General features: G+C 44.5%; 1 protein-coding gene across 3 annotated transcripts in view; it reads right to left on the bottom strand.

Annotated features, from left to right (window-relative positions):
• Window positions 1-26,617, bottom strand: part of KIF15 (kinesin family member 15) — a 72,662-nt gene that overhangs the window by 2,879 nt on the left and 43,166 nt on the right. The window contains exons 17-32 of one of the 3 annotated variants that reach the window (XM_045992018.1): window positions 22,635-22,832; window positions 21,470-21,577; window positions 20,945-21,050; window positions 19,673-19,838; window positions 17,018-17,168; window positions 16,725-16,810; window positions 15,698-15,767; window positions 15,211-15,297; window positions 14,504-14,608; window positions 13,115-13,237; window positions 8,782-8,928; window positions 8,135-8,236; window positions 7,658-7,822; window positions 5,755-5,861; window positions 3,276-3,348; window positions 2,569-2,606 (exon numbers count right to left, since the gene is read on the bottom strand). In XM_045992018.1, coding sequence (XP_045847974.1) covers window positions 2,569-2,606; window positions 3,276-3,348; window positions 5,755-5,861; window positions 7,658-7,822; window positions 8,135-8,236; window positions 8,782-8,928; window positions 13,115-13,237; window positions 14,504-14,608; window positions 15,211-15,297; window positions 15,698-15,767; window positions 16,725-16,810; window positions 17,018-17,168; window positions 19,673-19,838; window positions 20,945-21,050; window positions 21,470-21,577; window positions 22,635-22,832 — 1,832 coding nt within the window. The remainder of the gene's footprint in view (window positions 1-2,568; window positions 2,607-3,275; window positions 3,349-5,754; window positions 5,862-7,657; window positions 7,823-8,134; window positions 8,237-8,781; window positions 8,929-13,114; window positions 13,238-14,503; window positions 14,609-15,210; window positions 15,298-15,697; window positions 15,768-16,724; window positions 16,811-17,017; window positions 17,169-19,672; window positions 19,839-20,944; window positions 21,051-21,469; window positions 21,578-22,634; window positions 22,833-26,617) is intronic. The other 2 variants (XM_045992020.1, XM_045992019.1) reach the window with 2 other exon arrangements.

The following is a 26,617-nucleotide window of genomic DNA, read 5'->3' as shown; positions in this document are numbered from 1 at the left end:
TGCCAACTGAGAGAGCTTTTATTCTTTTTGCAAGAATGTCTAAAATAGCTATTATTTCTGAAAGAGCTGCAATTCTACAAACTGCACAGCGGGATTCTCAGAGATCCTGTAAGTGAGCAGCGGGATTCTCAGAGATCCTGTAAGTGAGCCACATTTCCACCCTAGCTCTACAATGACTAACTGTCTGGGAGCCAGTCCCTGAACTGCTCCTACGTAGAGCAAACCATGGAACGACTCTGGTCCACATCGATACTCTCTGATGCTATAAAGCCAATAACTGGGTAACAAATCTTTACACAAAATGGGTGGTCTTTATCAGCTGATCGTTAAAAAGAATTTGTGACTGGGGTGCCTGGGTGGCTCAGTGGGTTGAGCATGTGCCTCTGGCTCAGGTCATGATCTCAGGGTCCTGGGTCGAGCCCCACATGGGGCTCCCTGCTCAGTGGGAGGCCTGCTTCTCCCTCCGTTTGCTGTTCCCCTTGCTTGTAACTCTCTCTCTGTGTCAAATAAATAAATAAAATCTTAAAAAAAAAAAAGAATCTTTGATGACAGATCACTATGGAATTTGTGACACACTAACTTGAAGGGAGTTCAAGTAATTGCATGACAGGACTCTAAACAAAATTCCAGCTGCTGCCATTTACTTACTATGTGAATGGGATTTCTCAGCACTTAACAGCTATAAAAACAGAAAGTAGGAACAGAGGGGATACTGAATACTCATTCCAGAATGAAGTATAACAGAATAATGAGTAACTGAAGCAAAAGCATGAAGCTAAAATGCACTGGGAGATGAATTTCCACTTAACTATTACTACATACAATAATTTATAAAAACTTATAATAAATAGGGGCGCCTGGGTGACTCAGTGGGTTAAAGCCTCTGCCTTCGGCTCAGGTCATGATCTCATGGTCCTGGGATCGAGCCCTATATTGGGTTCTCTGCTCAGTGGGGAGCCTGCTTCCCCCTCTCTCTCTGCCTGCCTCTCTGCCTACTTGTGATGTCTGTCAAATAAATAAATAAATAAATCTTAAAAAAAAAAACCTATTTATAGGGGCACCTGGGTGGCTCAGTAGGTTAAAGCCTCTGCCTTCGGCTCAGGTCATGATCTCGGGGTCCTGGGATCGAGCCCCGCGTTGGGCTCTCTGCTCAGCAGGGAGCCTGCTTCTTCCCTCTCTCTGCCTGCCTCTCTGCCTACTTGTGATATCTCTCTCTATCAAATAAATAAAATATAAAACAAAAAAAAAAAACCAAAAAAAAAAACACCTTATAATAAATAAAGAACACCATGATTAATAATAATTGAAATGAAAACTTAATCCAGAAGAAAATACAGCACTAGAGCCAGCCATACAAATACAAATTACTTTCACAACACAAGAAACTTACAAATTACTTCCCATTTGTATATATATATTTGCTGCCTAGTTATATGGTAGGATAATCAACAAAAAATTTCACAAACAATATATTAATTAGGATAATTAATTAGGATATAATTTTGTGTAGGTATGGAACGGAAATTCGATTTGGAAGGAAAAAGGAACAATGTACAATTTTTGATTTAGGAATTTGTTCCTGTATTGTTAAATGGATAGAAAGTAGCAGGTCAGTTGGATACTTTGAAGAGAACACTACCGGAGCTTTATTTCTATGGCCAGTTCAAGGAGAGGCTCTCTACAGGACAATGGCCGGAACAAAACTAGAGACGTGTCAGAAGTGGGATCTGAACCCACACCTTCGTGCAGAGACCAGAAAGCCGGACCATGAGAAGCAGGAGCTTCTTAGTCTGTGACTAAGACCATTTGGCCACCCTGACACCAAGAACTTTATTACTACACGGCACTATTTTCAGTATGTGGGAACTTCTACCCTTTGCTTCAATTTAAACTTTCAGTGAGAAATTTTAGACATAAAGTTGACTCCAAAAATGTGCACAAGGGTACATGGTGTTTCAAAATTCTCCTTGGTGGTTTGGAGTGTTTGGGTGGCCCAGTTGTTAGGCGTCTGCCTTCGGCTCAGGTCATGATCCTAGGGTCCTAGGATCAGGCCCCACATCGGGCTCCCTGCTCAGCAGGAGGCCTGATTCTCCCTCTCCCCATGCTTGTGTTCCCACTCTTGCTGTCTCTCTCTCTGCCAAATCAATCAATCATTCTTTTAGGAGGTTTAACAAGTGAAAATGTTTGAGGCCCTCTTCTTTGGATGAATATTCAGAGTGTACTCTCTTCCTAATGTTTTACCATTTTATTTGTTAATACCAACCAGTTTACATATTTTGAACTCAATAGGACAGAGTATATCTTGTTCATCTAAGAATGAGGCGAGTTTATAAGATTCCATAAATTCATATGAAAACTAGATGAAAAAATTAAAATCCTCTTTACAGAACCCATGTAGGAAAGAGATCCAATTGGATCCAACACATGTAGGAAAGAGATCCAATTTTAAATTGGAGGAAACCAGAAGAAGGAAAGGAGTTACTTACCTTGTGGATATAGTATTTCTTCCCTTAGAGGAGAAGAAACTAAAGACCTACAAGAACTTGAATAACAAAACCATGCACTTACTCTGCTTTCATTTTCAGCATTTCTTCAACCAATTTATTCTGTAATAAGATAAAAAGAAAGATGGCTTAATGGGGCGCCTGGGTTGCCCAGTGGGTTAAAGCCTCTGCCTTCGGCTCGGGTCATGATCCGAGGGTCCTGGATCCAGCCCCGCATTGGGCTCTCTGCTCAGCAGAGAGCCTGCTTCCCTTCCTCTCTCTCTCTGCGTGCCTCTCTGCCTACTTGTGATCTCTGTCTGTCAAATAAATAAAATCTTAAAAAAAAAAAAGATGGCTTAAGTTTTTACCAGTGCTAAGAAAAAAATTGATAGTAAGCAGTCCACTCTCTCTCATAGTTATGAGATCACTTAACCCAACATCCTCTTCCACATCCCAACAGTGTACCCCTTAAAGGGGGTTCCTGTCTCTTAAGACTTCACGCACCACGCCCTCTGAGGCCTCCCACGGGCACCCTATACCTGCTTCTATTCTACATGGAAAACTGTGTGGGGATGCCGGCAGGAGGCTATCCACTGAAACACGAAGACAAATTCACTCTTATTTCATCAACAAGGTCTCAATATTGATGGTAAATATCAAACTCAACAGTGAGAATACAGGAGACAGAAATTTCAAGAGTAAAATGGTTTCTAGAATCTACAACCACAAATGCTAAGTAGAAAAGCATTTCTCAGACAAGAAACCTAACTACTACATAAAAAAAAGTCGTACTTTAGCAAGTCTTTCTTTGATCATTTCTTCTTGTTCATTCTTCAGCTGTTGATGATCTGGATGATTCTGTTCACTGCAGAGATGAGAAAGGGAGGCTGGGGAAATGTGGTTAGGCATATCCAAGCATCACCTTCCTATCTGCTGTAGGCAGCAATGCCAAGTTATGCAATGCAAAGCTAACTCTGGTGATTAGGTCACGTTAGCACAGGTCACACATGTGATTGATGTGTGGGGGTGAAATAAGGCACCTCCCCGGAACTCAGGACGCCTCCCATACAAAACTGAGATGAACAGAGCTGGGAAATCCAATCGAGGCCTGGTGGAAAGCAAAGCAGAAATGGAACCAAGAGTGGAACCATACGAAGATCAAATGTAAGCGAAGGGGGCTGGGACAGGCGGTCCAGACGCCTGGTGATCAGCTGGGAGGGCGCATCTCTGGGAGTGGGAAGGGCTCCTCAGGCCAGCCTCGCACATGGAGCCCCAGCACCCCCTTTGCTGGGATTTCAGCGTCAGCTGCCAATTTTCTGATGGCACTCTGGCATCCCATGTATGCCGACACGAGGAAGTGGATTCCCTGGGCACCGGACATGAATCTTTTCGTGGAAGAGGAATGTTCCTCTACATAAAGGAAATTACATTCTGGACGTTGCATCACTGTCACGTGAGTCTGATTAATGGGAGTCCATCTCTGTGAGCTTGACCAGGGCAGGAGCATACACTGAGTTTCTGCGGGCAGCCCCTGCACCAAGGGGACATCCCCCAGGAGAACCTGCCTGAACGCACAGACTCCTCTAGAAATATCTCTCACTGATGAGCAAAAAATCGTTTCTTGAAGGAAAACAGGAGGTCCAGTAGTTTCTTTCACTTAATGAATCTGGCAGCCTAGATAGAAACGGTAATGAGACCTCAGTGAGGAAAACGTCCAAAACCATTAGAGAAGTGTTGTCTATGCTCTAGCCCAAAAGTGGGTAAACTTTTTCCGTCAAGAACCAGACAGAACATGTTCTAGGCTTTGGGAGCCATGGGTGTCCCGGTCACAGCTATTTCGCTTGCTGTTATAACGCCAACACAGTAGCTAAATGAAAGCATGCGGCTCAGCTCTAGTAAGACCTTATTGACCAGACAGGCTGAGGGCCTGATCTGATCCCCGAGTCAGTTTCCCCCACTCTGACCTTTCAGGAAGGAGGCTCTGTATGGCTCCTCATAAGGGACACGTGGCTCTGTGAGCATTTTTAGTTGTGATTTTATAAATGAGCTAGAAACGTTCTATGTTCCATGTTCGAACCAGCTCTTGACAAAAGGCAGTGTACGAGTACACAGCTGTTCTCTGCACGGCGGGGGGAGCGTGTGAACAGGTGCACGGACTGCAGACAGGCCACATCGGAATGGGCTAGAAGGAACCGTGGCTACTAAACTGAGCATGTCCAGCGCCCCCGGCCACCTAGAGAGACGGGTTCAGGAACAGCCTGTCAGCACAGCCACCATCACCATCCTCGAGCGTCTGCTGTCTTAGTTAAGGCACAGACAGTGCATCTCAGGGCTGCTTCTGGATGGGGAAAGGGAGCGTGTCTGCTCAAGACCCGCTGGCAACGGTAGGAACAGCAGACACCCCTAATCTGGGAAGTTGAATTCAGTCAGGGCCTTCATCCCACATGGAGTCCCCCGCTTTGATTCACTTCAATTTGCTGCATAATTTTCCAGACCACCCTCAGCTCGAATCCCTCTGGCAAGTTCACAAAAGGTCAAGATCATAAGTCTACCCTGTATACGTAATATCTGCCACTTCTTGGATGACACCCCTCAGCCAAGCACCGTAACCAGCACTTTACCCACGTTATTTTTGGTCTTTAAAACACCTTGTGAGAGAGAGCCATCATTTTCTTCCTTTTATGCCTCAGGAAACTGAGGCACTAGAAGTTAAAAACTGTGTTCAAAGTCATAGGACTTTCAAGGGTCAGAGACAGGACAGAGCCCAGATGTGACTGCCCGTGACACTATGTCGTGCCATTAGCAAATACAACTAGAAAACTGCCATAGCTAAAGGCAAACCATGTGCACAGATACCCAAGCCCAAGGGAGCACTCCTCTGGAAAGCTCCTTTCTGCGCAGGAGCACTCCCTGGACCATGGGTCATGAAGCAAAATCACCTGGTAGGAAATCCTCCCTTTTCCTGCTGGACCTTTGGAACCTTGTCCTGTCGAGGTCATAGCTTCCTCACCCCACCCCCCTTTCCTGTCTAACCGCAGCAGACAGTTGGGTTCAAATGCTTCACATGTCTGAAATTCATTTTAATAGCTCCACAACAACACAAAGGTTAACAGAGTAGGCGAGATCATGAAGGCCTTAATCCCCTATTCTGGAAAAAGCAGTGCCCTCATCAGAAACCAAGAAACCAGGAAACCAAGCGCAGCCGCTTTCCCATAGCCACACCCAGGCAGGCCAAGATTTAGCTCACGGTGTTCCAGCCGCTCTTTCTCACCTGTTCTTTTCCCTTTCGAGATCATCCAGCTGACTCTGCAGGAGCCAGTTCCTCTCTCGCAACTGCTCGGCTTCTGCGCGGAGGCTGTCCATTTCACACAACTGCTCCTGGGAAGACAGTAAATCCCGTCCTTTCAGAAAACACGCAGGCGGCTTGATTTTGCTCCCCAAGGCCACACACGAGACACAAACCTAAGCGAACCTCGCCCTACACACAGAACGCTGCACCGGATGTCGCTGGATGAAAAGGAGACTGGGACGAGCTCTTAGGGACCTGGAACGGTGACTCATTTTCATACCCACAGTGTGTTAAATATAGTCTCTTATCAGTATCACATAATTCATTAAAATCCCTTAATGAGAAAACAAGTTCAAAAGTCTAGTCTACTTTGGTAAATGTTCTACTTGATTCTACTTAATAAATCCTAATTTAAAAAAAAAACCTGATGTAGGGATTATAGTCAATAATACGGTAATAACGTTGTCTGGTGACAGATGTCAGCTACACCTGTGGTGAGCACAGCGTAGTGGATGGAAATGTCAAATCGCTATGCTGCACGGAGCATCCGACTGATGTGTCCACAGCCCGTCACTCAACATCCTTAGTGAACACTAGGTTGAAATCAGGAGCGTAACCATCCAGAAGAAATAAATACTTGTCTGCAGGGAGTGCCCTTTCTCCTCTGCTTCTACTTGTCCACTGTTTGATTTCTTTTCTTTTCTTTTTTTTTTTTTAAGATTTTATTTATTTATTTGACAGAAAGAGAGAGACAGCAAGAGAGGGAACACAAGCAGGGACAGTGGGAGAGGGAGAAACAGGCTTCCCGCAGAGCAGGGAGCCCGATTTGGGGCTCGAACCCAGGACCCTGGGATCATGACCTGAGCGGAAGGCAGACGCTTAACAACAGAGCCGCCCAGGTGCCCCTTTTATTTGATTTCTTTTAACCTGACCCAATGTCTTTTGAGTCCCAACATCATGCCAATCTGGGCAACAGCCACATTCCTAGGATAGCGGCTCACTGAGAGCTGCCCTAAATAAAAAAGCCAGGAATGATCCCCTCCATGAGCAGCAAAGCTCAAGAGAGATGCTGTCTTCGTGCACATTCTGTCACTTGGTTACAGTAAGCTAATTTTGTTCCTGAACAAAAACTCACTACGGAGCAATGGCCTCACAGGCTAACTGTGATCTCGTATGAAGCACCGTATCTGCTCTACCCACACCGCCCCGCAGCTACACACCCCCCACCCAGGCGCTCCTCCACACATCTCCCGCCCCTCAACACTCCTCTAAACACACTCGCCCCACACATAATCCCCCCACACCCCCAAGTCCCTGGGTAGAACCCAAACCAAAACAAAACCAGAAGGAAGTTTAAAGGAAGAGCAAACAAGAAGAGAGTCTTTTTCACTATCACAGACAAAAGCAAATCTAATACAGAAAGAATGCCTACGAATCATTAAGGAGAAGGGCGACAGTAGAAAGAGGGGCAAAGGCCATCCGAAGATGCTCCATCTTACTCCTAATAAGAAAAATACGAATTTAAAACTACTGAGAGAGCATGCCTTAGCCATGAACCTGGCAAGGATCTGAATCAGGCAGCACTGGGATCTGAGGAGCTGGTGAGGCCCGAGTAGGATACCGTCCTAAAAACCAAATGGGCAGGGACACAATGGTTCCAGTCGTGGTGACACATGGGAATCTGGCTACAGTGGCAGCCGCCAGGGACAGTCACTTTGGCAGGGTCAAGGCAGCAGGGGGAGGCAGGCTTTTCTGTGTACCCTTCAGTTCTGCGACTTTTGAATTTTGTATCATCAGGAAACACAAAGATATTATTTTACTTATTTATTTTGGATACTGTTTATTTTTAAAAGATTGGGTTTATGGGGAAAAATTATGCAGTTACCTTTATTCTGAGGATTTCAGCATTTTTGACTTCTCTGTCTTCGTTTAGCTTTGTTACGAGGTGTTGCAGGGAAATCTTAGAGGCTCTTCCGTCTTCTATCTCTTGTTCTTGTGTTTCCAGGAGTTTTGCCAAATGTGTTTGAAAGTGAGGTGGTGTTTTAGGGCTCTACGAAAAAATTAAATTCCATCCGAATACTCAATTAAGTGAGGTTTGATAAAGATTTCATTGTAAATGTATACGCCAACCACACAGAAAACACTCAGCTGTTTAGCTTGCTATTCTAATTCCTGTCCAAGTAAAACAAATAAAAACACCGGTGCTTTTTTATCAGGTAAAAAGCACAAAAGGTGTTGGTGAAAATCTTCCTATTTAAAAAAAAAAAAAAAAAAAATGAAGCTGTGGTCTTCATAATTTCTAAACGTTTATCACTCACGAACCTTCATTCTTCCCACAGCACACCCTTTCTCTGACAAGCACCTGCGGATACTCGGCAGCAGAATCCATCACGTGTTCGAGCTGTCTCATTTTGAAGTTATATTCATTCTTTTTCTGTTCTACTTCCTCCTTCTTCTGGTTCAGCTGGGAGAATTGAACAGAGGTGAGATGATGTGTTAGAAAATCCCATGGTGCCCACGGTCCTGTTAAGAACAGACGAGCTGCCCGAGGTAGGAGGGTAGAGAGGTCGTGTAACTTTGTCAGGACTTCCATAACAATCTGAAACGCAGTAAGGTGTTAAAAGCAACCCAGACCACAGCAGCGTTTGCAGCAGCGTTTGCACCTGCCACTCGTGCCCGTGGGCCTTGGTTGCTGCTCTGACCCTCTCATCCCCTCCTCTCTCACAGACTTTATAGTGTTTTAAAAAACTGGAAGCTTCACAGGTAATCAAAGGGTCATCGAGGAAAATAAAATACAAAACAAGAGTCAGCCATAGCCTTGCCCCAGAGGTCAGAACGCGCTGGCGCAGGTCAGGGGGCCGGGGGCAGCCAGAGAGGCAGCCAACTGAGTCAGGACCCACGGAAGCAGCTGCATCGTTCAGAGCCCGCGGCGCAGCTGGCCCTCCTCAGCGCCTGACTGGGCCCCCCTTTCTGTTTACCGGGCCAAGGCGCCGAGGCCCCGGATCTCACCTCGTGCTGAAGTTCTTGGATCAGGGCCTCCTTCCTGCTCATCTCCTCCTGCGCGGACTGCAGCAGCTCCGAGTGCTTCTTCGAGGCTTCCGTGAGCATGTTGAGCTGCTCGGTGGCGTGGGCCAGGTCCTCGCAGAGCATATCCCTCTGTCAGGGGACAATCCCCACAAAGGAAGAGTCCTCTCTTAACTGGGTGCTCCACTGAGGAACTACCCAACGGGCAGTTTTACAGGTTAAGAAAGTTTTAAGAACTTATACTTTTTTGAGGGGGCTTATGTGCGAATCCATTCCAAGGCAAACCAAGCAGTTAATATTGAAGGGAACGGGTCTGAAGAGAAACAGTACAGGAGATTCATACAGGTGTCCCTGTTGGGCTTTGATTGCATTCTACCCCTTTCCCCTGACATCGAACCTTTCCCCTCACCCCCAGGATCTCAAAAGTTGATCACTCTTCCCTTAGGAGGACTCCACAGGTCTCTACCTTACCTGCTGACTGACCAACTGAGTAGTCGTTTATACACTGGAAGGTAAGAGCTGTAAAGATGAGGGGCACATGAGTGGCTCAGTTGGTTAAGCGTCTGCCTTCAGCTCAGGTCATGATTCTGAAGTCCTGGGATCGAGTCCCCAATTGGGCTCCCTGCTCGGTGGGGAGTCTCCTTCTCGCTCTGACCCTCCCCCTTCCCATGCTCTCCCTTTCCATCTCATTCTCTCTCTCTCTCTCAAAAAAATAAATAAAAATAAAAGAAAATCTTAAAAAAAAAAAAAAAAGAGTGCCCCTCCGCCAGTTGGGGGAGGGCCTGGGCAGTCCCCAGACACTGAGACATGGTCATAGGCCATCACAGTTTCAGGGGAGTAGCTTGATGGGAAGGAGCAGGGAGAATTAGGAGTCCTGTAGGTTGCATACATAACTCCTACGTACACAACATGCAATCCCTTCCAGGTGAGAGCAGATCTGCTTACTCTAACTTTCCAAATGTGTGTGTTATGTGTACATATGTATATTAGCTTATATAACTACATATGAATTAACATGTACGATTTAGAGAATACATGTATAGGATATATGTTATGTACATGTCACATACGAGAGTAATGTATACATTATGTAAATGATTTGTGTACGTATGTAAACGATATGACAAGAGTACATGGGAGAATGTGGATGTATCAGGTACATGTGCACAAACACAGACACCTGATGTACTACAAACACTTTTCCATGTATTCACTCTTCTATTTTTTTTTTTTTAAGATTTTTGTTTATTTATTTGACAGAGAGAGAGATCACAAGCAGGTAGAGAGGGGAAAGCAGGGTCCCCACCGAGCGGAGAGCCCGATGTGGGACTTGATCCCTGAGATCATGACCCGAGCCGAAGGCAGAGGCTCAACCCACTGAGCCTCCCAGGCGCCCCTGCAAGCTGTTTTTTTTGTTTGTTTGTTTGTTTTTTAAAGATTTTATTTATTTATTTGAGAGAGAGCATGAGAGGGGAGAAAGGCAGAGTGAGAAGCAGACTCTCCAAGGAGCAGGGAGCCCGATGCGGGACTCGATCCCAGGACTCTGGGATCATGACCTGAGCTGAAGGCAGTCGCTTAACCAACTGAGCCACCCAGGCGCTGTTGTAAGCTCTGTTTGTAACTCGAGCTTTTTTGACTTTAGCATGGTTTATTCCTTCCGGGGGAGTGTGTCATGCACCTTCCCATCTCCCCTTCCCCCCGAGGGTGTGTTTATCTTTTTGTGCGTCTTTGGACTCCTAAGAGCTCTTGTATGGATCAGGGCAAGGACCCCTTTGTCCTCAGCTGTAAATACTTCAGCTAATGAAGCCGGGAGATTCGGAAAAAGGGGATGTGAACTGACTGTGGGGCAAGTTCCACTCGAGTCTAAGATACTTCAATATGCAGAGTCACCCTTTCTTTAAGGAAGGAAGGAAGGAAGAGAAAGAGAGACATGAGGAGCCAAAGGGAGTAAGGAAGGGCTTTTCGGTGAGTCATACTGAGCGTGCATCATGCAGCTACCCCCACTCACACAGCTGGGTTCCCCTTCTCGCTCTGGTGACAGGCAGTGGCCAACTAAAGATCTAGTTCCCAATTTCTACTCTGTACAAGACCTTAGGGTGTGGCTTTTGTGTGCCCACTTTTCTCCTTTTCTTTTAAAATTTTTTCTTTTTTTTAAATTAGAGTTGACCTTGGGTATGAACTTTTCAATTAGCCTCTTCAAACCACTGCCAGCTCCCGCGGACTGAGCACTCACGAGCTGCCTGGCAGTGGCCTCAGCGCTCTCCGCGTATGACCCCGTCTCATCTTCTCTTACGCACGAGGCAGTATTTGGTATCTCTGCTCCAGGGATGTGATGAATGAGGCACAGAGGGAAATGTAACTTTCACAGGGTCACAGAGCCAGGACGCAGACTCCCAAGCAGTCCAACTCCACAGCCGTGCCCTCACCAGCTTATTACTTGTCTTATCTTCCTTTGACCTGGATTTCACCTGCCTGTTTCACTGTATTTATTCTTTTAAAGATTTAATTTGTTTATTTACAGAGAGAGAGTGAGAGCATAAGCAGGGAGACAGAGGGAGAGGGAGAAGCAGGCTCCCTGCTCAGGGAGCACAATGCGGGGCTCGATCCCAGGACCCTGGGATCATGACCTGAGCCGAAGGCAGCGGCTTAACGGACTGAGCCACTCAGGCGCCCCAACCTGCCGTTTCAACCTCCTTGCATTGTATGTGCATTAGCAGCTGCAAGTCCCTTCTGGGGTACAGGAGGATGTAAGTACAAGTTATTGGGTGTATGGGCTTTGGATATCTACCCCCACTGGTCCTCAAAGCTCAAAACTAGTGTGTACAAAATGTATTTCACTAACTTGCCCCAGGCCTCTATCTGTCCATCCCAGGGGTACACAGAACCATCTTCGGTCACGGTGGCTGGAGCCCTCGGTGCCCACTCTGATAGCTCCTGCCGCCACAGCACCCTTCCTACAGACACCAGCAACTGTCAGCAGTACTTAGGAGGCACTGCTCACTTCTAGCTCGGCCCTCTATCCCCACCAGCACTTCTGGATCCGATTCTTACCGCTTTGGTCTGGGCTAAAGTCTATACTGCCCTGGCCTGGGCCTTATCCCCTTTGGCCTGACCTAAATTCTGTGCCACCCTAGTTTCCTAAAAGATACAGCCGACATTTGAGACCCTCCGTGATACGCTCCCCGCCTCCAGCCGGACATGCCCCACCGCCCCCCTTGCTGGAGATGCTCCAACTCCACATATTCCCACAGCTGCCAAGCTTCCCTCCCCCAGCTAAGTTTTGCAAAAAAATCTTATCTCCTCTGGGAAGTGCTCTGGAATTCTCCGAGCATCAACACTCCCTTCCTTCCCTTCCTGTGCTCCCAGATCATTGATTACATCTAATTCTTAAGCTAGATGGCATATTTGGAGGTAAGTAACAGTGTTTCTATCATTCCTCTGTTCCCAAATGCCAAGCCAGGCCAGGATGTACGGTAGGTGGGCTCAATAGATATTTGGTGAGGTTTTTTTCATGGATAGCATAATTTAGCAAGAAAACTTTATTTTTCTTTTCTTTTTTTGTTTTTTAAAGATTTTATTTATTTGACAGAGAGAGCGAGTGAGCACAAGCCGGGGGGGGGGGGGCAGGAAAAAAGGAGAGGGAGAAGACAGCCCGCTGAGCAAGGAGCCTAATGTGTGTGGGGCTCGATCCCAGGACGCTGGGATCATGACCTGAGCTGAAGGCAGCCGCTTAAGGACTGAGCCACCCAGGCGCCCCGAAAACTTATCAAGCAACCACAGAGCAATATACTCAGTGGGTTACCATCCATGTAAAAAAAGAAAAACTAAATGTATATGAGACTTGCCTAAAATATACATGAAGGATATGCTGCTTTACATAATTTGAATTCTGAACCATGTGACAGTACGGCTTAATACTAAAAAAGAAAAATTTATGCTTACAACAACAAAAATAAAACCTACTTTAACAAAAACACAGGAGGCAAGCCTGAGGTGAACCTGTTACCCAGCTCTGTCTCTGCTCCCTGCTGCCGCCACCCCTACCAAGGACACACAGCTTTGCTCCCCTTCGGGAAGAGGGTCAGTTCTAGGAGCTTCCCAGGTGTCAGCACAAATGAATGAAAATCAATCAACTGGATAAAATAGAACAATTTTAATGTTACCTGTTAATGGCCTAACCCTAGGGAAAATGTCTCTAATTATGACTTAGTCCTTTAAAAAGCCCTCTAGTTCTTTACAAATAACCTCCCCCCAACATGCACATACAGACATCAACAAGGGAAGAAGCAAAAAAGAGTTAAGGTGTGTTAACATCTACCTCTATGTCCTCAGAGAGGATTCTCAGTCTGAGAGCTTCTTTCAGATCCAGAATCTCCACTTCCTGTTTCTTAATCAACACTTTGAACTCGTCCTTTTCAGCCAAAGCAGAGTTGTATTTGCACTGCAAAAGAGAAACTTATGATACAAAGAGCTATCTGCTTTACTATGTTTATATATATATATTTTAAGATTTTATTTATTTATTTGAGAGAAAGGAAGAGCAGAAGCAGCGGGAGGAGGTGAACAAGAGGAACAAACAGACTCCTGGCTGAGCAGGGAGCCAGACACGGGGCTCCATCCCAGGACCCTGAGATCACCCCCAAAGGCAGAAGGCAGATGGTTGACTGAGCCACCCAGGCGCCACTACTGTGCTTATTTTTAGATGAAAATAACAAGAAGGGGGTGCCTGGGTGGCTCAGTGGCTTAAAGGCTCTGCCTTCGGCTCTGGTCATGATCTCAGTGTCCTGGGATCAAGCCCCGCGACGGGCTCTCTGCTCAGCGGGAAGCCTGCTTCCTCCTCTCTCTCTCTGCCTGCCTCTCCACCTATGTGATCTCTCTCTGTGTCAAATAAATGGATAAAATCTTAATAATAATAATAATAATAATAACAAGAAGGAGTCAGAGCTCCAAGGTGATTGAGATTACCACAAATCATTCAATAAGTACTTGTTGGATGAAGGGATGGAAAAGTAAGCACTTGAAAGGTGAAAAGACATCAAAAAGTCCCATAGATACCAGTGAAAACACATCCAGGTTTTTGGTTTTGTTTTTGTTTTTTTGGTAATCTCTACACCCAACATGAAGCTCGAACTCACCACCCCAGGATCAAGAGTCCCACGCTCCACTGACTGAGCCAGCCATCACATTTTTATCAGGACACTGCCTTTTGCAAACAAATAATCTTCACCTTGACCCGACCTGAGGAGGAAGCACCAACAATCCCCCTAGATATGCAGGAGGGAAAGTAGTTACTTGAGGAAAGTAGTTACTTGAGGGGGTCAAAAAGTCCAACAGTGGAAAAAAGTCACTATGTATGAATGTCTCTGAACTTAAACAAAATGTCATTGTTTTTTCTTGAAGCAATTAAGGAACACCACATACCCTTAACTCCCACAGACCAGGGTCAGTCTGTTCCTCATGAACGGTTCCCACCCAGTACACACCGCTCCTGGGTCAGGGCAATCCAGGCAGCACAGCAGCCCATGCTGCCTCCCAGAGGCGCACAGGGCCATAGTAAGGGCTCTATTCAGGGCTGCAAAGCCAAAACCCTGCAGAACTTAAGTAGCTCTGAACCAATTTGACCACAGAACTCTGTTTTCTGGTGGAGTGTTTGTTAAACTCTTGAGGAATCTGTGAAGTGTGGCATCTCATTGGCCGCAGAACTTACACTTAAGTCCTTCAGTTCTTGCTTCAGGGTGTCTATGGTTTCTGTTTTCTCACAGACCGCTGCTCTCAGCTCCTGGACCTGGATCATGAGGTCAGCTACAACTTCCTGACAAGGACAGACACAGTATCTTCATATCCAAAAACATTAAGGACATTAAAACAACAAATAGTTTGTCTTTCCTAATGACAATAAGAGAAATCAAATTTATTTTAGCAAAATACGTCACCTTATGTTATTATAATTTTGTATTTTAATAGCTTTATTCTATTTTACTGAATCATTTTGTTTTTTTCTGAATGAATTAGAGGAAGGTATATAATGAATTTACACCTAATTCTACACTTGGACCTACATATTTTGTTTACTATTCTGGTGAAAATCAACAGCAGGGATTTGACAGTTTGCATTACAGGACTCAGAACCAACAAGTAATGGTCCTACTAACAGCATCCTAGTTAAAAGGAGAAGAATGTATTTCAAACACAGACAGCACCATCAGAAGGGACAGAATGGTTTGCTCTTGCAGTGACATGGAGAATTAATTAATTTAAATAGAAGACCTCCTTCTATGGCAATCTCAGAAGATGAACAAGGCCTAAGTGTCTACGAAAAGCTAGCTGCCAGGCACCCCGGAGGCAGGAGTCTGGACCATTATGGCATCACTCATAAAGACAATGCACAGGGACGCAGCTTGGGCCTCTGCCAACCTTGTCAGCATCTCTAGACTTCTCCAGAGAACGTATTAGTTTCTCCGTAGCACATAAACTCTCTTCCAGATTCTGTACTTTTGCCATCTGTGGGGGGAAAAAATTTTATTTTTTTATATTTTTAGAAAAAGAATTAAATCACAAAGTTAACCACACACACATAGAGCAAAGAAAAAAAAAGGAGATGCAATCTGCTTTTCACATTATACAATGTTCACTAGGATAATACTCGAAAAGGAGAAGCTTAGTTAAAAGGCAATGATTTTGTGGGTTTCCTCTAGGGAACCACCAACAACGTATGATTATAGCCATTTAGGAATTAGGAAAACAAGAGTTCAAAAATAATACAGCCAAGCGACAAGTCCTTTTTATTACCAATTTTCGACTCCTGACAGCTGAAATCACGCTTCTAACACACCTCTTCTGACACCAGGAAGAGAAGAAGTTACAGACCTCCAATGCTGGACTTAGAGCACAGGTCACTCACCTGCCGTTCACACTTGGCCATCTCTTTCTGTTTCTCCTGACGCACGACCTCAAGGACTTCTAAGATTTCTCTGGAAGGAAAGAATGCTCTTTTTCATTCATGACTTCTTCCAAGGGAAACAGGAACCCGTGTGTTTGTACAGAAGAGATTTGATGAACTGCAAGGGAACTCTGTGTGGCACACACTTGGCGTGAGATGATCTGTTCCAGCAGGAGTCAAGCGTCTACCCATTTCAGCGACTATTAAGGGAGACCCCATTTTGTGCCGTGAGCTTCTTTTTCTTTAGAGCACTTACGACTTGTGCACCTCAGCACTTGTTTATTACCTATCTCTCTCTCTGCTAGAATGCAAAACTCATGTGGACAGGGATATATTGCTTACTGTCTTACCTCTAAAGAAATGTTCTGGCATTTACAGAATAGTGCCTGGCTTATTGGGAGATCACCTAGTATATGAGCAAAGACTAAATGTTAGCTGTCTCCCAACTAGGTTGTATGCTCACTAGATGTATAAACCCCTGTATCCCCAGGCCTAGAGGAGAATCTGAGTCATATTAAGAACTCTACAAGTATCTGTTGAATAAGCAAATGCAATTTCTTCGCACTCGAGTAATGATCATCCTGTTGGCTGAGGCCAAGAGACTGACAGATATCACCAAGGGAAGGAACTGAAGAGAGAGTGGGAAGAAAGACAATGGCATTCATATTAAGAGACCAGGAGAAACAGAAGAGCTAGAAAAAGAATAGTAGAGACAGAAATAAAAATCAGTCCCCCCATTCCAGTTATAAAATTACTGTGGTTTATTTAGAGAAGGCCTTAAGTTCTGATCACCACCAACTGCTACTCGTTTCAAGCTTACTGAGTAAAGTTTCTCTATATACCCTCTTACACAAAAGAATCTGATATTCATTTTAGAATGGTTAAAAAGATAACTTTACAGGGTAGTAGCAATAAAAAAAATAACTCAAATTAATGTTGTAATAAACGATACTCCAGTCAACTAACAGAAAAGATAAATAACACTCACTTAGAACTGTTTTCTTTATCTTCTTCAAATTGCAATAATAATTTGTTATTGCGTTCTTTTTCTGCCTCAAAAAGCTCCACCAAATTCTAAAAGACAATGTCATATCAGATTTTAAATAATCGTTACTAGCAACATGTAGTCAGCAAACACATCAAGTACCTTCTACGTTGGCAGGCGTGAGGGGCCAGGACAGGAAGTTAAGAAGAGGTCAAAACAGGCCTTGCCCTGCACTCCAGGCAAGAGTCACACATCCAGGACAAAAGCACCAATAACCAATACCCTTCTTAACTTACATTCAGATCAGATTTCAGAGTTTCATTTTCTTTTTTGCAGTTTTGGAGGTTTTTTGAAAGTTGGTCAATTTCAAACTTCATTACTTCTTGTAAGTTGTCATAGGAATCCTGTAGGCAGGCTTTGCTCTCAAGAAGCTTTTCATTTTCTAATCTTTATCAGGGAAACATTTTTACAATGGTAAATATAAACAGTAAATGCAGCTCTGCTAGTCAGATTATCAGCAGTTCCAGTTCTCCCATCTACAGACCATTCCCAACTTACAGAAGCCCTGACAGGTGTAAATTCCTCGTGAACTTGTGTGGAATGTCCACAGTGCACAAACACGGAAGACACACCGGAACCACAGAGCAGTGTGACGGGGATGGAAGAGACAGGGTGGGCACGTTAGCCTGTAGCTGTCTACCTCCTCATTCCTCCTCCCGTGGTCTCGAATGGACAGGCAGAAATGATGGGCAGGTTAGGATCACGCATTCATTTTAGGGGGTTCCGGACCGAACCCTCCCTCATGTAAACTGGGGACTGGCCGTTAAGCTGATAGCTCATCTCCATCTATTTATCACATATTCTCTCAACTCTAGGAAGATTTTAAGATGGCAAATGTGGCTTTGATTTGAGTAAGAGAGTAAATGCCCTCAGACAGAACAATCTCTTAAATCAGATATTATTTCCTGCTTTCTAGGTTCTCATCCCCTCGTTCCTCTCTGCACAGGCCGTGATGCACGCAAACAGCCAGAGCTCAGCCAAGAACCCATAAACAATGAACCTGACTTTGCACCATCCAAACAGGTGTCCCAGCTTACACACAGGTCATTAGACGGGGATCTATCTGCTTTACTGATGGAAGCAGGGCAGAAGCAGCAAGTTACAAAGTGGTATAAATCAGCTGCTAAGACAGACATACAGACAAGAGATGGGAGGGAGGGGGGATGTCTGTGTTTACAATACAAACTGTATACATAAAGCAGCCAAATGATTCAAGAAACACACAGTGGCATCGTGCTATTTCATGCAGAGGCCTTCTCAACGCCTGGAGGGCCACGGAGTATAAGCTGCCCACAGAGTGACACACTCAGTGTCAAGCCTGAGACACCGAGAAAAATTAAGTTATATTTAATTTAAACAGTGTGGAAATGCTCCCAATTTTTAAGACAGAATTTAATTACACAGTTCAGATACAGTGGCTTCTTAACATTTTAAATCTAGTTCAAGTGACATAGAAACATGAGGAAATGAAAATCCAGTGAGATTAGTGACCTTTCAAAAAAAATCACAAAAAATTAATTTACAACAGAGCCAAGATGAGAGTCAGAGATTCGGATGTTAAAAACAAATGCCATGTGTCAGAAAAAATGACAGCACATCACGGGTGACAAATGGCCACTGGCCAGAGCCGTGGTGTTGGAGAAAGAGCGCGGGGCAGTGGAGGGCATGCTACCTTGGCACACACCGCTGTCCTATGGGGAAGGAGTCATTCGCGTGGCAGGGATGGAATTTTCAGAGGATGCGAACAGATTTTTTATAAGAAAGCTCTCAATTTTGAGAATGTTATGCTCAACTTTTTTTTTTTTTTTTTAAGATTCTATTTATTTGACAGACAGAGACCACAAGTAGGCAGAGAGGCAGGCAGAGAGAGAGGAGGAAGCAGGCTCCCTGCTGAGCAGAGAGCCCGATGCAGGGCTTGATCCCAGGACCATGGGATCATGACCTGAGCCGAAGGCAGAGGCTTTAACCCACTGAGCCACCCAGGTGCCCCCATGCTCCACTTTTTAAAGCCACGCCGGGCAGGCCCAGCAAAAACATGTCAATGGATGGATATGGTCTGCAGATCTCAAGTTTTCTTCCTCTATTTTAACTCCTTATATATGCAGATTGAAATCTTTGCCACGTATCTCACGCTCACAGTATCACATCCCAGATATCCACTATTAAATTACTGCCAGACCCATGAGATGGCATTAAAAACACAAAATGGTTTTACAAAAAGTTGAAATGAGCAAGAAAAAGAACAGTAAAAACAAACAACTGAAATCTTTCACCCCTGTGTTTCAAGATTACCAGCACTGACTCCCACCAGCCTCTGGCGAGTCAGTCACTGTAGACAACAGTGACAGCTACTGATCTGGTCGGCCTTGTACTGCCCCTACCTCCAGGAAGAGCGTACCTTTCCCTCTGGAAAAGGCTCATCACCTATGTTGGGCCTACGCCACCTCAAACCCTTGATGAGTGACGTGGTCCATAAGCAGATGACTCCAGCAAGATCAATTCTGATCTTCCCCGGGATTGATACACGGCTTCTGGGAGAGAGAATTTCATTGCTGGGTGAGAGAATCTGTTCCCTGTCATGTAAAGGCGGGCCCTCAACAGTAGGACAGAATAAGGGCAACATACTGAGGCAGGCAGAACAGGGACTGAGAGAGGGAGAGATAGAGACAGAGACAGACAGAGACAGAGAGAACGTGCACTGACAATATCTTTTGAGACTCAATCTAGTTTGTTCCCGAAACCAAAATCACCTCTAGGTCTCCTCAGTATTGTGAGCCAGTAATTTACTTTTTTGTCAACTAGTTTGGGTTGGGCTTGCAGCACCTGCACAGCAAGCAGGCCTGGGCTGCAGGCCAACCAGGCAAGGGGACACCGTCACAGAACAACTCTACCTGACACTGTCCAGTTGTAGCTGCGCATGTGTGTGTCGGTCAGAAAGGCTACTCAGTTCCTTCTCCTGACTCTCTCTGAATGAACTATACTCCAGTTTCACGGAAGACAGCTCCTTGTCTGCGGAATGAAGAACGACTCGCAGGTCATGCACCTCACTTTTCAAGACTAAAAAACAAACAAAACAAATGCTCAACAGGTTTCTTTACATTGATTTTTTTTTTCAATCAGAGTAGGCAAATAAGTTTGATGGGTATCTTCACACAAACAGCAAAAACAAGTTGAAGAGACCAATTTTAAGTTAAGATGTTAAACAACCAAGTGGCTGGTTCCTAGGAGCATGGAGATTATTTTTTTCCCTCCCTCTTAGGATTTTTGATCTATTTCTATGAAAAAGGGAAGAGTTAACATGTCCCTGATTTGCAGGTCACCTGACTGTTCTATGTTTCTCCTGTGGCACGTGCATGAAAACTTAATATAAGGGAAAGAAATCAAAAGACTTAGCATATTTTAAGTGACCTGATCTTACTTATTGAAAACTCCTTGGTAATATACCAGAACGTCTCAGAATGGGTTAAATGCTTCTGGTCTTCTAAGGAAAGGCCAACTGGAGGTAAAATTAGGTAACTCTTTAGAGCAAAGGAAACACAACAGCTGTCTTCTGTCAGCTTTATTATAGACCGCTGCGAACACTGATGAAAGAAGAAATACACTGAAATAACTGGGAATCGAGTGACACTCCCACCTTTATGGATATATATAAATATCTAATTTAAGCTCTATTTTGTTACTATCAGAACATTATTCATCTTATGATTTCAAGATACTTCATTTCCAAAGCAGTATTAAAACTTTCAGCCAATAGTTCGATCACTTGTTTGTGAGCTGTCCTGGTGCAAATTCCCCTTTATGATACATGACAATTACTTACCACGGTCATGCAGACTCAAGTTTGGTCACCTAATTAAAAAAAAACAAAAGTACTGGGGTGCCTGGGTGGCTCAGTAGGTTAAGCCTCTGCCTTCGGCTCAGGGTCCTGGGATCGAGTCCCGCTTCGGGCTCTCTGCTCAGCAGGGAGCCTGCTTCCCTCTCTCTCTCTGCCTGCCTCTCTGCCTACTTGTGATTTCTCTCTTTGTCAAATAAATAAAATCTTAAAAACAGAAACAAAAACAAAAAACCCACCAAAAACACAGGGGCAAGATTTACTCATAGGAATCAAAAGATACTGAGTTAACAGTATTCAGATCCCAAAGCTCCCAGTTGTTCGAACTTACAGTCATTCTTAGTCTGAGTGTCCCGAAGCTGCATTTCAAGGGCATTCAACTGTGAGAGATGCTCTTGCTGCTGTCTGACCCAGTCAGTTCTTTCTGATGAGAAAAGCTTTGAGAAAGAGATAAAGTTACTGGAAAAGGAACGCTGGCGTGTTAAGGTACACTCCAAATCATTACCTGGGTCTGTTTTAAAAATCTAATTTAAGGTCTCTGATAGGAGAAAACTGGCCATTGCCATGAATTACAGTGAGGATGACCAACAAAGGGAAGGCCCACTGTAAGCACCTGGGCCGTCCATCTTGTCTCATTCCGAGCTAACGACAAGGCGCCTCTGCACTATCGACGACGGGAGCTAGAATTCAGACTAGGGGTGTGTGTGTTATCCTTGGAGCAGTGTGTGAAGTAACAATAAAGAATACAACTCAAATAAGCATTGACAAAGGCTCTGCGAAGTCGCTTTCGTCTCACGATACTGTCGCTTTGAGGGTTTGGCTCATGTATTTCCTGGGGCCGTGCTCTCGGTCTCACCTCCTGCGACTGCAAGGAATGGTGTTCCAGTTTGTCAATATGCTGCTGAAGCTTGACGTTCTTATGCTCTTCCTCATCCAGCTTTGCTTGAAGGGCACTCATCTGTTCCTGCAGCAACACAAACACTTCTTAATGGAACTCTCAAACATTCCACTGTCTCTTCTGCATTAGAAGAAAAAAAAAAAAAAAAACAGGGGCGCCTGGGTGGCTCAGTCGGTTAAGCGTCTGCCTTTGGCTCAGGTCATGATCTCAGGATCCTGGGATCAAGCCCCGCATTGGGCTCCCAGCTCAGCAGGAACCCTGCTTCCCCCTCTGCCACTCCCCCTGCCTGTGTTCCCTCTCTGGCTGAGTCTCTCTGTCAAATAAATAAATCTTAAAAAAAAAAAATTTTAAACCTCACATGGATAAAGATATCAAAGGCCACTCTGGAGTTAGAAAACAATTTCAAAAGACTTCTTATGTCTCAGAATTACGCTTGTGGTCCGTCAAAGTGGAGAACTTGAAACACAAAGGGAAAAGGTGATTAAAATTAAATGGGTTCAGTCATAGAGCCATCCTGAGACTTCTAAGGCTGCATGTGAGTGACTTCACCAGAATGCTCTCCAGGCCTTGGAAGGGACAAAGTTTTAGAATTTGAGGGTGGTCTGGCTCACTCTAAGTTTCACTAGACAGCAGAAAAACATTTAAGAGAAAGAAAGAAAGAAAGAAATCCAAATAAATAAGTAAGTCACCAAATAAATAAATAAGTCACGAGAACTCTGGGATAAGCACATTTCAAATGTTCTTTCAAATATACCAAAAACTGTTGGAAATTTGATCTATAAGATTCTCTCCATTATTTTAATTTTCTTTAGCACATACAGTACTGTGCTATATCAACCAGTTCTGGAACCTGAAGCTGGTGGCAGACTGGTCTCCTCACATGTTAGAGACCCAAAGCCTGAGGAGGCTATAGTGTGGGACTTGCTAGATCCTGCAAACGACGAGAGCAAAAGCAGACTGATTGCGAGGCCAGGGGCTTTCACACACCCGTCTTGGAAACACAGTTTTAATACTACATAGCTTTGAACACTACAAATTACAGAGTTGAAATGGTAAGGGAAGTCTGTTTTCAATGAACGTCTAATGACTTATGTTTTCGCAAACCAAAAAAACCAAACATTACCTGCACCATTCTAAGCTCTTCAGAAATGGCCTCAAAAGCTTGTTCATTCATCTCAGGTGGGACTGGCTCGTTCAAGATATTATCATCTAACTCACTGGAACTCTGAGTGCTCGCAGGGCCAAAGTTCCCCACTTCAGGGCTTAATTTCGATACCGGTCGAGACCAAAGTTGATAAGCCTTGGTTGGTGTAGTTATAATCTGTAGCAAAAAGCGATTATGAAACAGCATTAGCACACATGAACAAAAGAGCAAAAGTATTTACTAATTGTGTGAACGGAAAGGATAAAATTGAAATTCTAATCATCAAAAGAGTATCCTCAAGAGGCAGCTGAGAAATGCCTAAGTAGAAACAAATATAGCAATTTAATGTGGTCTCAAGCAAAATTCTAGTAAGATTGTTAAAACTGAAACTTAATAAGCTGATACCAAAGTTCAAACAAAGAATAAAAGTTCAAGGAAAGACAATTAAAAATTTAGGAAGACATCCCTGACCCACATAAAAATACATTATAAGGGTACAGTCGTTAAAACAGTGATCAGTATACAAATAGTTAAATAGGACACTCGAAGAAAATACATAGAAAAGGTGATTTATATGTGGAAAGTTCAAATTAGTGAGAAAAACAAGGACTATTCAAAGTTAAATCCCTATGTAATACCATTCAGAAATAAAAAGGCAGGGGCATCAGGGTGGCTCAGTTGTTAAAACCTCTGCCTTCAGCTCAGGTCATGATCCCAGGGTCCTGGGATCGAACCCTGCATTTGGCTCCCTGCTTGGTGGGGAGTTTGTCTCTCCCTCTCCCACTCCCCCTGCTTCTGTTCCCTCTCTCTCTAATAAATAAGTAAAATATTTTTTTACTTATTCTAATAAATAAGTAAAAAGGCAGATGAACTAAACATCTCAATGTAAAAAGAAAATTATAAAAGTAGTTTATTTATTTATTTTTTTTTAAAAGTTTTTATTTATTTATTTATTTGACAGAGAGAGAGATCACAAGTAGGCAGAGAGGCAGGCAGAGAGAGAGGAGGAAGCAGGCTCCCTGCGGAGCAGAGAACCCGATGCGGGGCTCGATCCCAGGACCCTGAGATCATGACCTGAGCCGAAGGCAGCGGCTTAATCCACTGAGCCACCCAGGCGCCCCTAAAAGTAGTTTAAGTAGAATATATTGATGATCTTGAGATTGTCTTTAAAAACACATAAAAGAGGCTCTCTGCTCCTCCCCATTCGACAGACAGTCTGCATCTCTGGTGCAGTTCCAGCCGCGTCCCCAAGACATGATGACATGATGGCAGAGGTCGGAGTAAACAGATTCAGTGTATTGGGCACCTGGTCACCAGGACTGCTTTTAACTCTGGCAAAGTGGATACTGTTGCCATTAATGACCCCTTCATTGACCTTCATTGACCTGAACTACATGGTCTACAAGTTCCAGTATGATTCCACCCATGGCAAATTCCACAGCACAGTCAAGGCTGAGAACAGGAAACTTGTCATCAATGGAAAGTCCATCTCCATCTTCCAAGAGTGAGATCCTGCCAACATCAAATGGGGTGATGCCGGTGCTGAGCATATTGTGGAGTCCACTGGGGTCTTCACCACCATGGAGAAGCCTGGGGTTCACTTGGAGGGTAGGGACGGGGGGACGGTGATCATCTCTGCCCCTTCTGATGATGCCCCCATGTTTGTGATGGATGTGAACCATGAAAAGTATGAAACCACCCTCAAGATGGGTGGCAATGCCTCCTGTACCACCATATGCTTGGCTCCACTGGCCAAGGTCATCCATGACAACCGTGGCATGGTAGAGGAACTCATGACCTCAGTCCATGCCATCACTGTCACCACAATGTCTATGGATAGCTGTGGTGTGATGGCCGAGGGGCTGCCCAGAGCATCATCCCTGCTTCTACTGGCACTGCCAAGGCTGTAGGCAAGGTCATCCCTGAGCTGAATACGAAGCTCACTGGCATGGCCTTCCATGTCCCTACCCGCAACGTGTCAGGATCTGACCTGCTGCCTGGAGAAAGCTGCCAAATACAATGACATCAAGACGGTGGTGATGCAGGCATCAGAGGGCCCCCTCAAGGGCATCCTGGGCTCCAATGAGGATCATGTTTGCCCTGCGACATTAACAGTGACACCCAATCTATCATCTTTAATGCTGGGGCTGGCATAGTCATGACCTCTTTGTCAAGCTCATTTCCTGGTATGACAATGAATTTGGCTACAACAACTGGGTGGTGGATCTTATGGTCCAGATGGGCCTCCAAGGAGTAAGAGCCAACCAGCCCGAGAGACAAGAGGAAGAGAGGCCCTCAGCTGCTGGTGAATCCTTGCCCCAACTCATCCCCCAACACACTGAGAATCTCCCAACCTCTACCCAATTTCCACCCCAGACTAACTGAGAAGGGGAGGGTCTTGGGGAGCTCTATCTTGTACCATCAGTGAAGTCTACTGTACTCAGGAAAAAAATACGTAAGTCACAAAGGTAGAAGAGAAATAAACCTGGCTCTATCAAAATTTTAAAACCTCTGTATAACAAAAGTATCACATACAAAGATAAAAGACAAGCAACATTAGGGCAGTAGCACGGCAGCATATGTTGGCAGTAGTATATGACAGACAAGAGAGTAACATGTTAAAAACTACGATCAGAAGACAAAACAACCAGTAAGAAAATGGACTCTTTTTTTTTTCTCATAGAAAAGGATATACACAAATGGACAGTGATCATAGATGTGTGACCTCATCAGAAATAAAGGAAATGAGAATTAAAATCTTCAAAAGACACCATTTCCACCCATCAGACTGTCATACATTAAAGAGGCAGACAACACCAGTTCCGGGGCCTGGCACTGGGCAGTGAGTGCTCCCACACTTCCTGGGAGAGCGCATAGCGCAGACACCTGGCGGGCAGGACACCAGCGCTGAGACATCGGAAGATGACCACGCCTTCACAGACTCTCCCCAAAGAACATTCGCACTGGCAACCACCTATACAAGCCTGGGGTTGTCCAAAACATGGAAGTCTAGATTTAAAATGAGGTAGAGTTCTATGTACTATGTAATATGGGAAGACCCAAGGCATATCCCAGAGTTAACAAAATGATTGGGATCATCCTACAAATTTTGTTGATTTGTAGGATGATTCCATTTACATTTACAAAAGCTCAGCTAAAAATCTATGAAATAACTCTCCATATTTTCCCAGTCCCTACATATATACAAAACTGCCCAGCAAGGATGCCTGGGTGGTTCAGTCGGTTAAGCATCTGCCTTTGGCTGAGGTCACGATCCCAGGGTCCTGGGATCTAATCCCGCATCGGGTTCCTTGCTCAGCAGGGAGCCTTCTTCCTCCTCTTACTGTTCCTCCCTCTGCCTGCTGCCCCCCCAACTTGTGCTCTCTCTCTCTCCTGCTGATAAATAAATAAAATCTTAAAATTAAAAAAAAAAAACTACTAAGTAAAAATATTCCCAAACTGAGAACAAATTACCCCCCACAGTTGGGGCGTGAAGGACTACATTAGAACCAGATTGGCAGCAGTGTTCAAAATGACCTTGAACTGGAACTTGCATATGTATGTATATCTCTTTTAAACAAGAAAAATGTATTCATAAAGTACGCTCATGTAACTGAGAATGAGCATCAACAAAAGCTCTCAAATGCTATGCTGCTCTTGGTAAAACTTTTAATCACTTCGGTCTTATTTGCTGACCTATAAGTGGAAGCAGCAGGACCAGCCTGCCACGCACGCTTCAAGCTCTCCAATTCCACTGTGCTAAGGGGTTACAGACACAGGATGAGAAAACATTTGGCCACGTTCCACAGTCAATTTAAAATAATTTCCTACACAGATTTTTAAAAGGCCATAATTTTTAGAGAGCAAGAAAAAAATTCTTTTATTTAAAAAGAACTGCATTTTCCAGGTTAAATAAATGGTAATACATCCATACAACAGATTCCTGTGCAGCTGTCAGAAAA

This window comes from Meles meles, chromosome 20, assembly GCF_922984935.1.
Source record: "Meles meles chromosome 20, mMelMel3.1 paternal haplotype, whole genome shotgun sequence".
Lineage (NCBI taxonomy): Eukaryota > Metazoa > Chordata > Mammalia > Carnivora > Mustelidae > Meles > Meles meles.
This window is presented reverse-complemented; position numbering and strand designations above follow the sequence as displayed.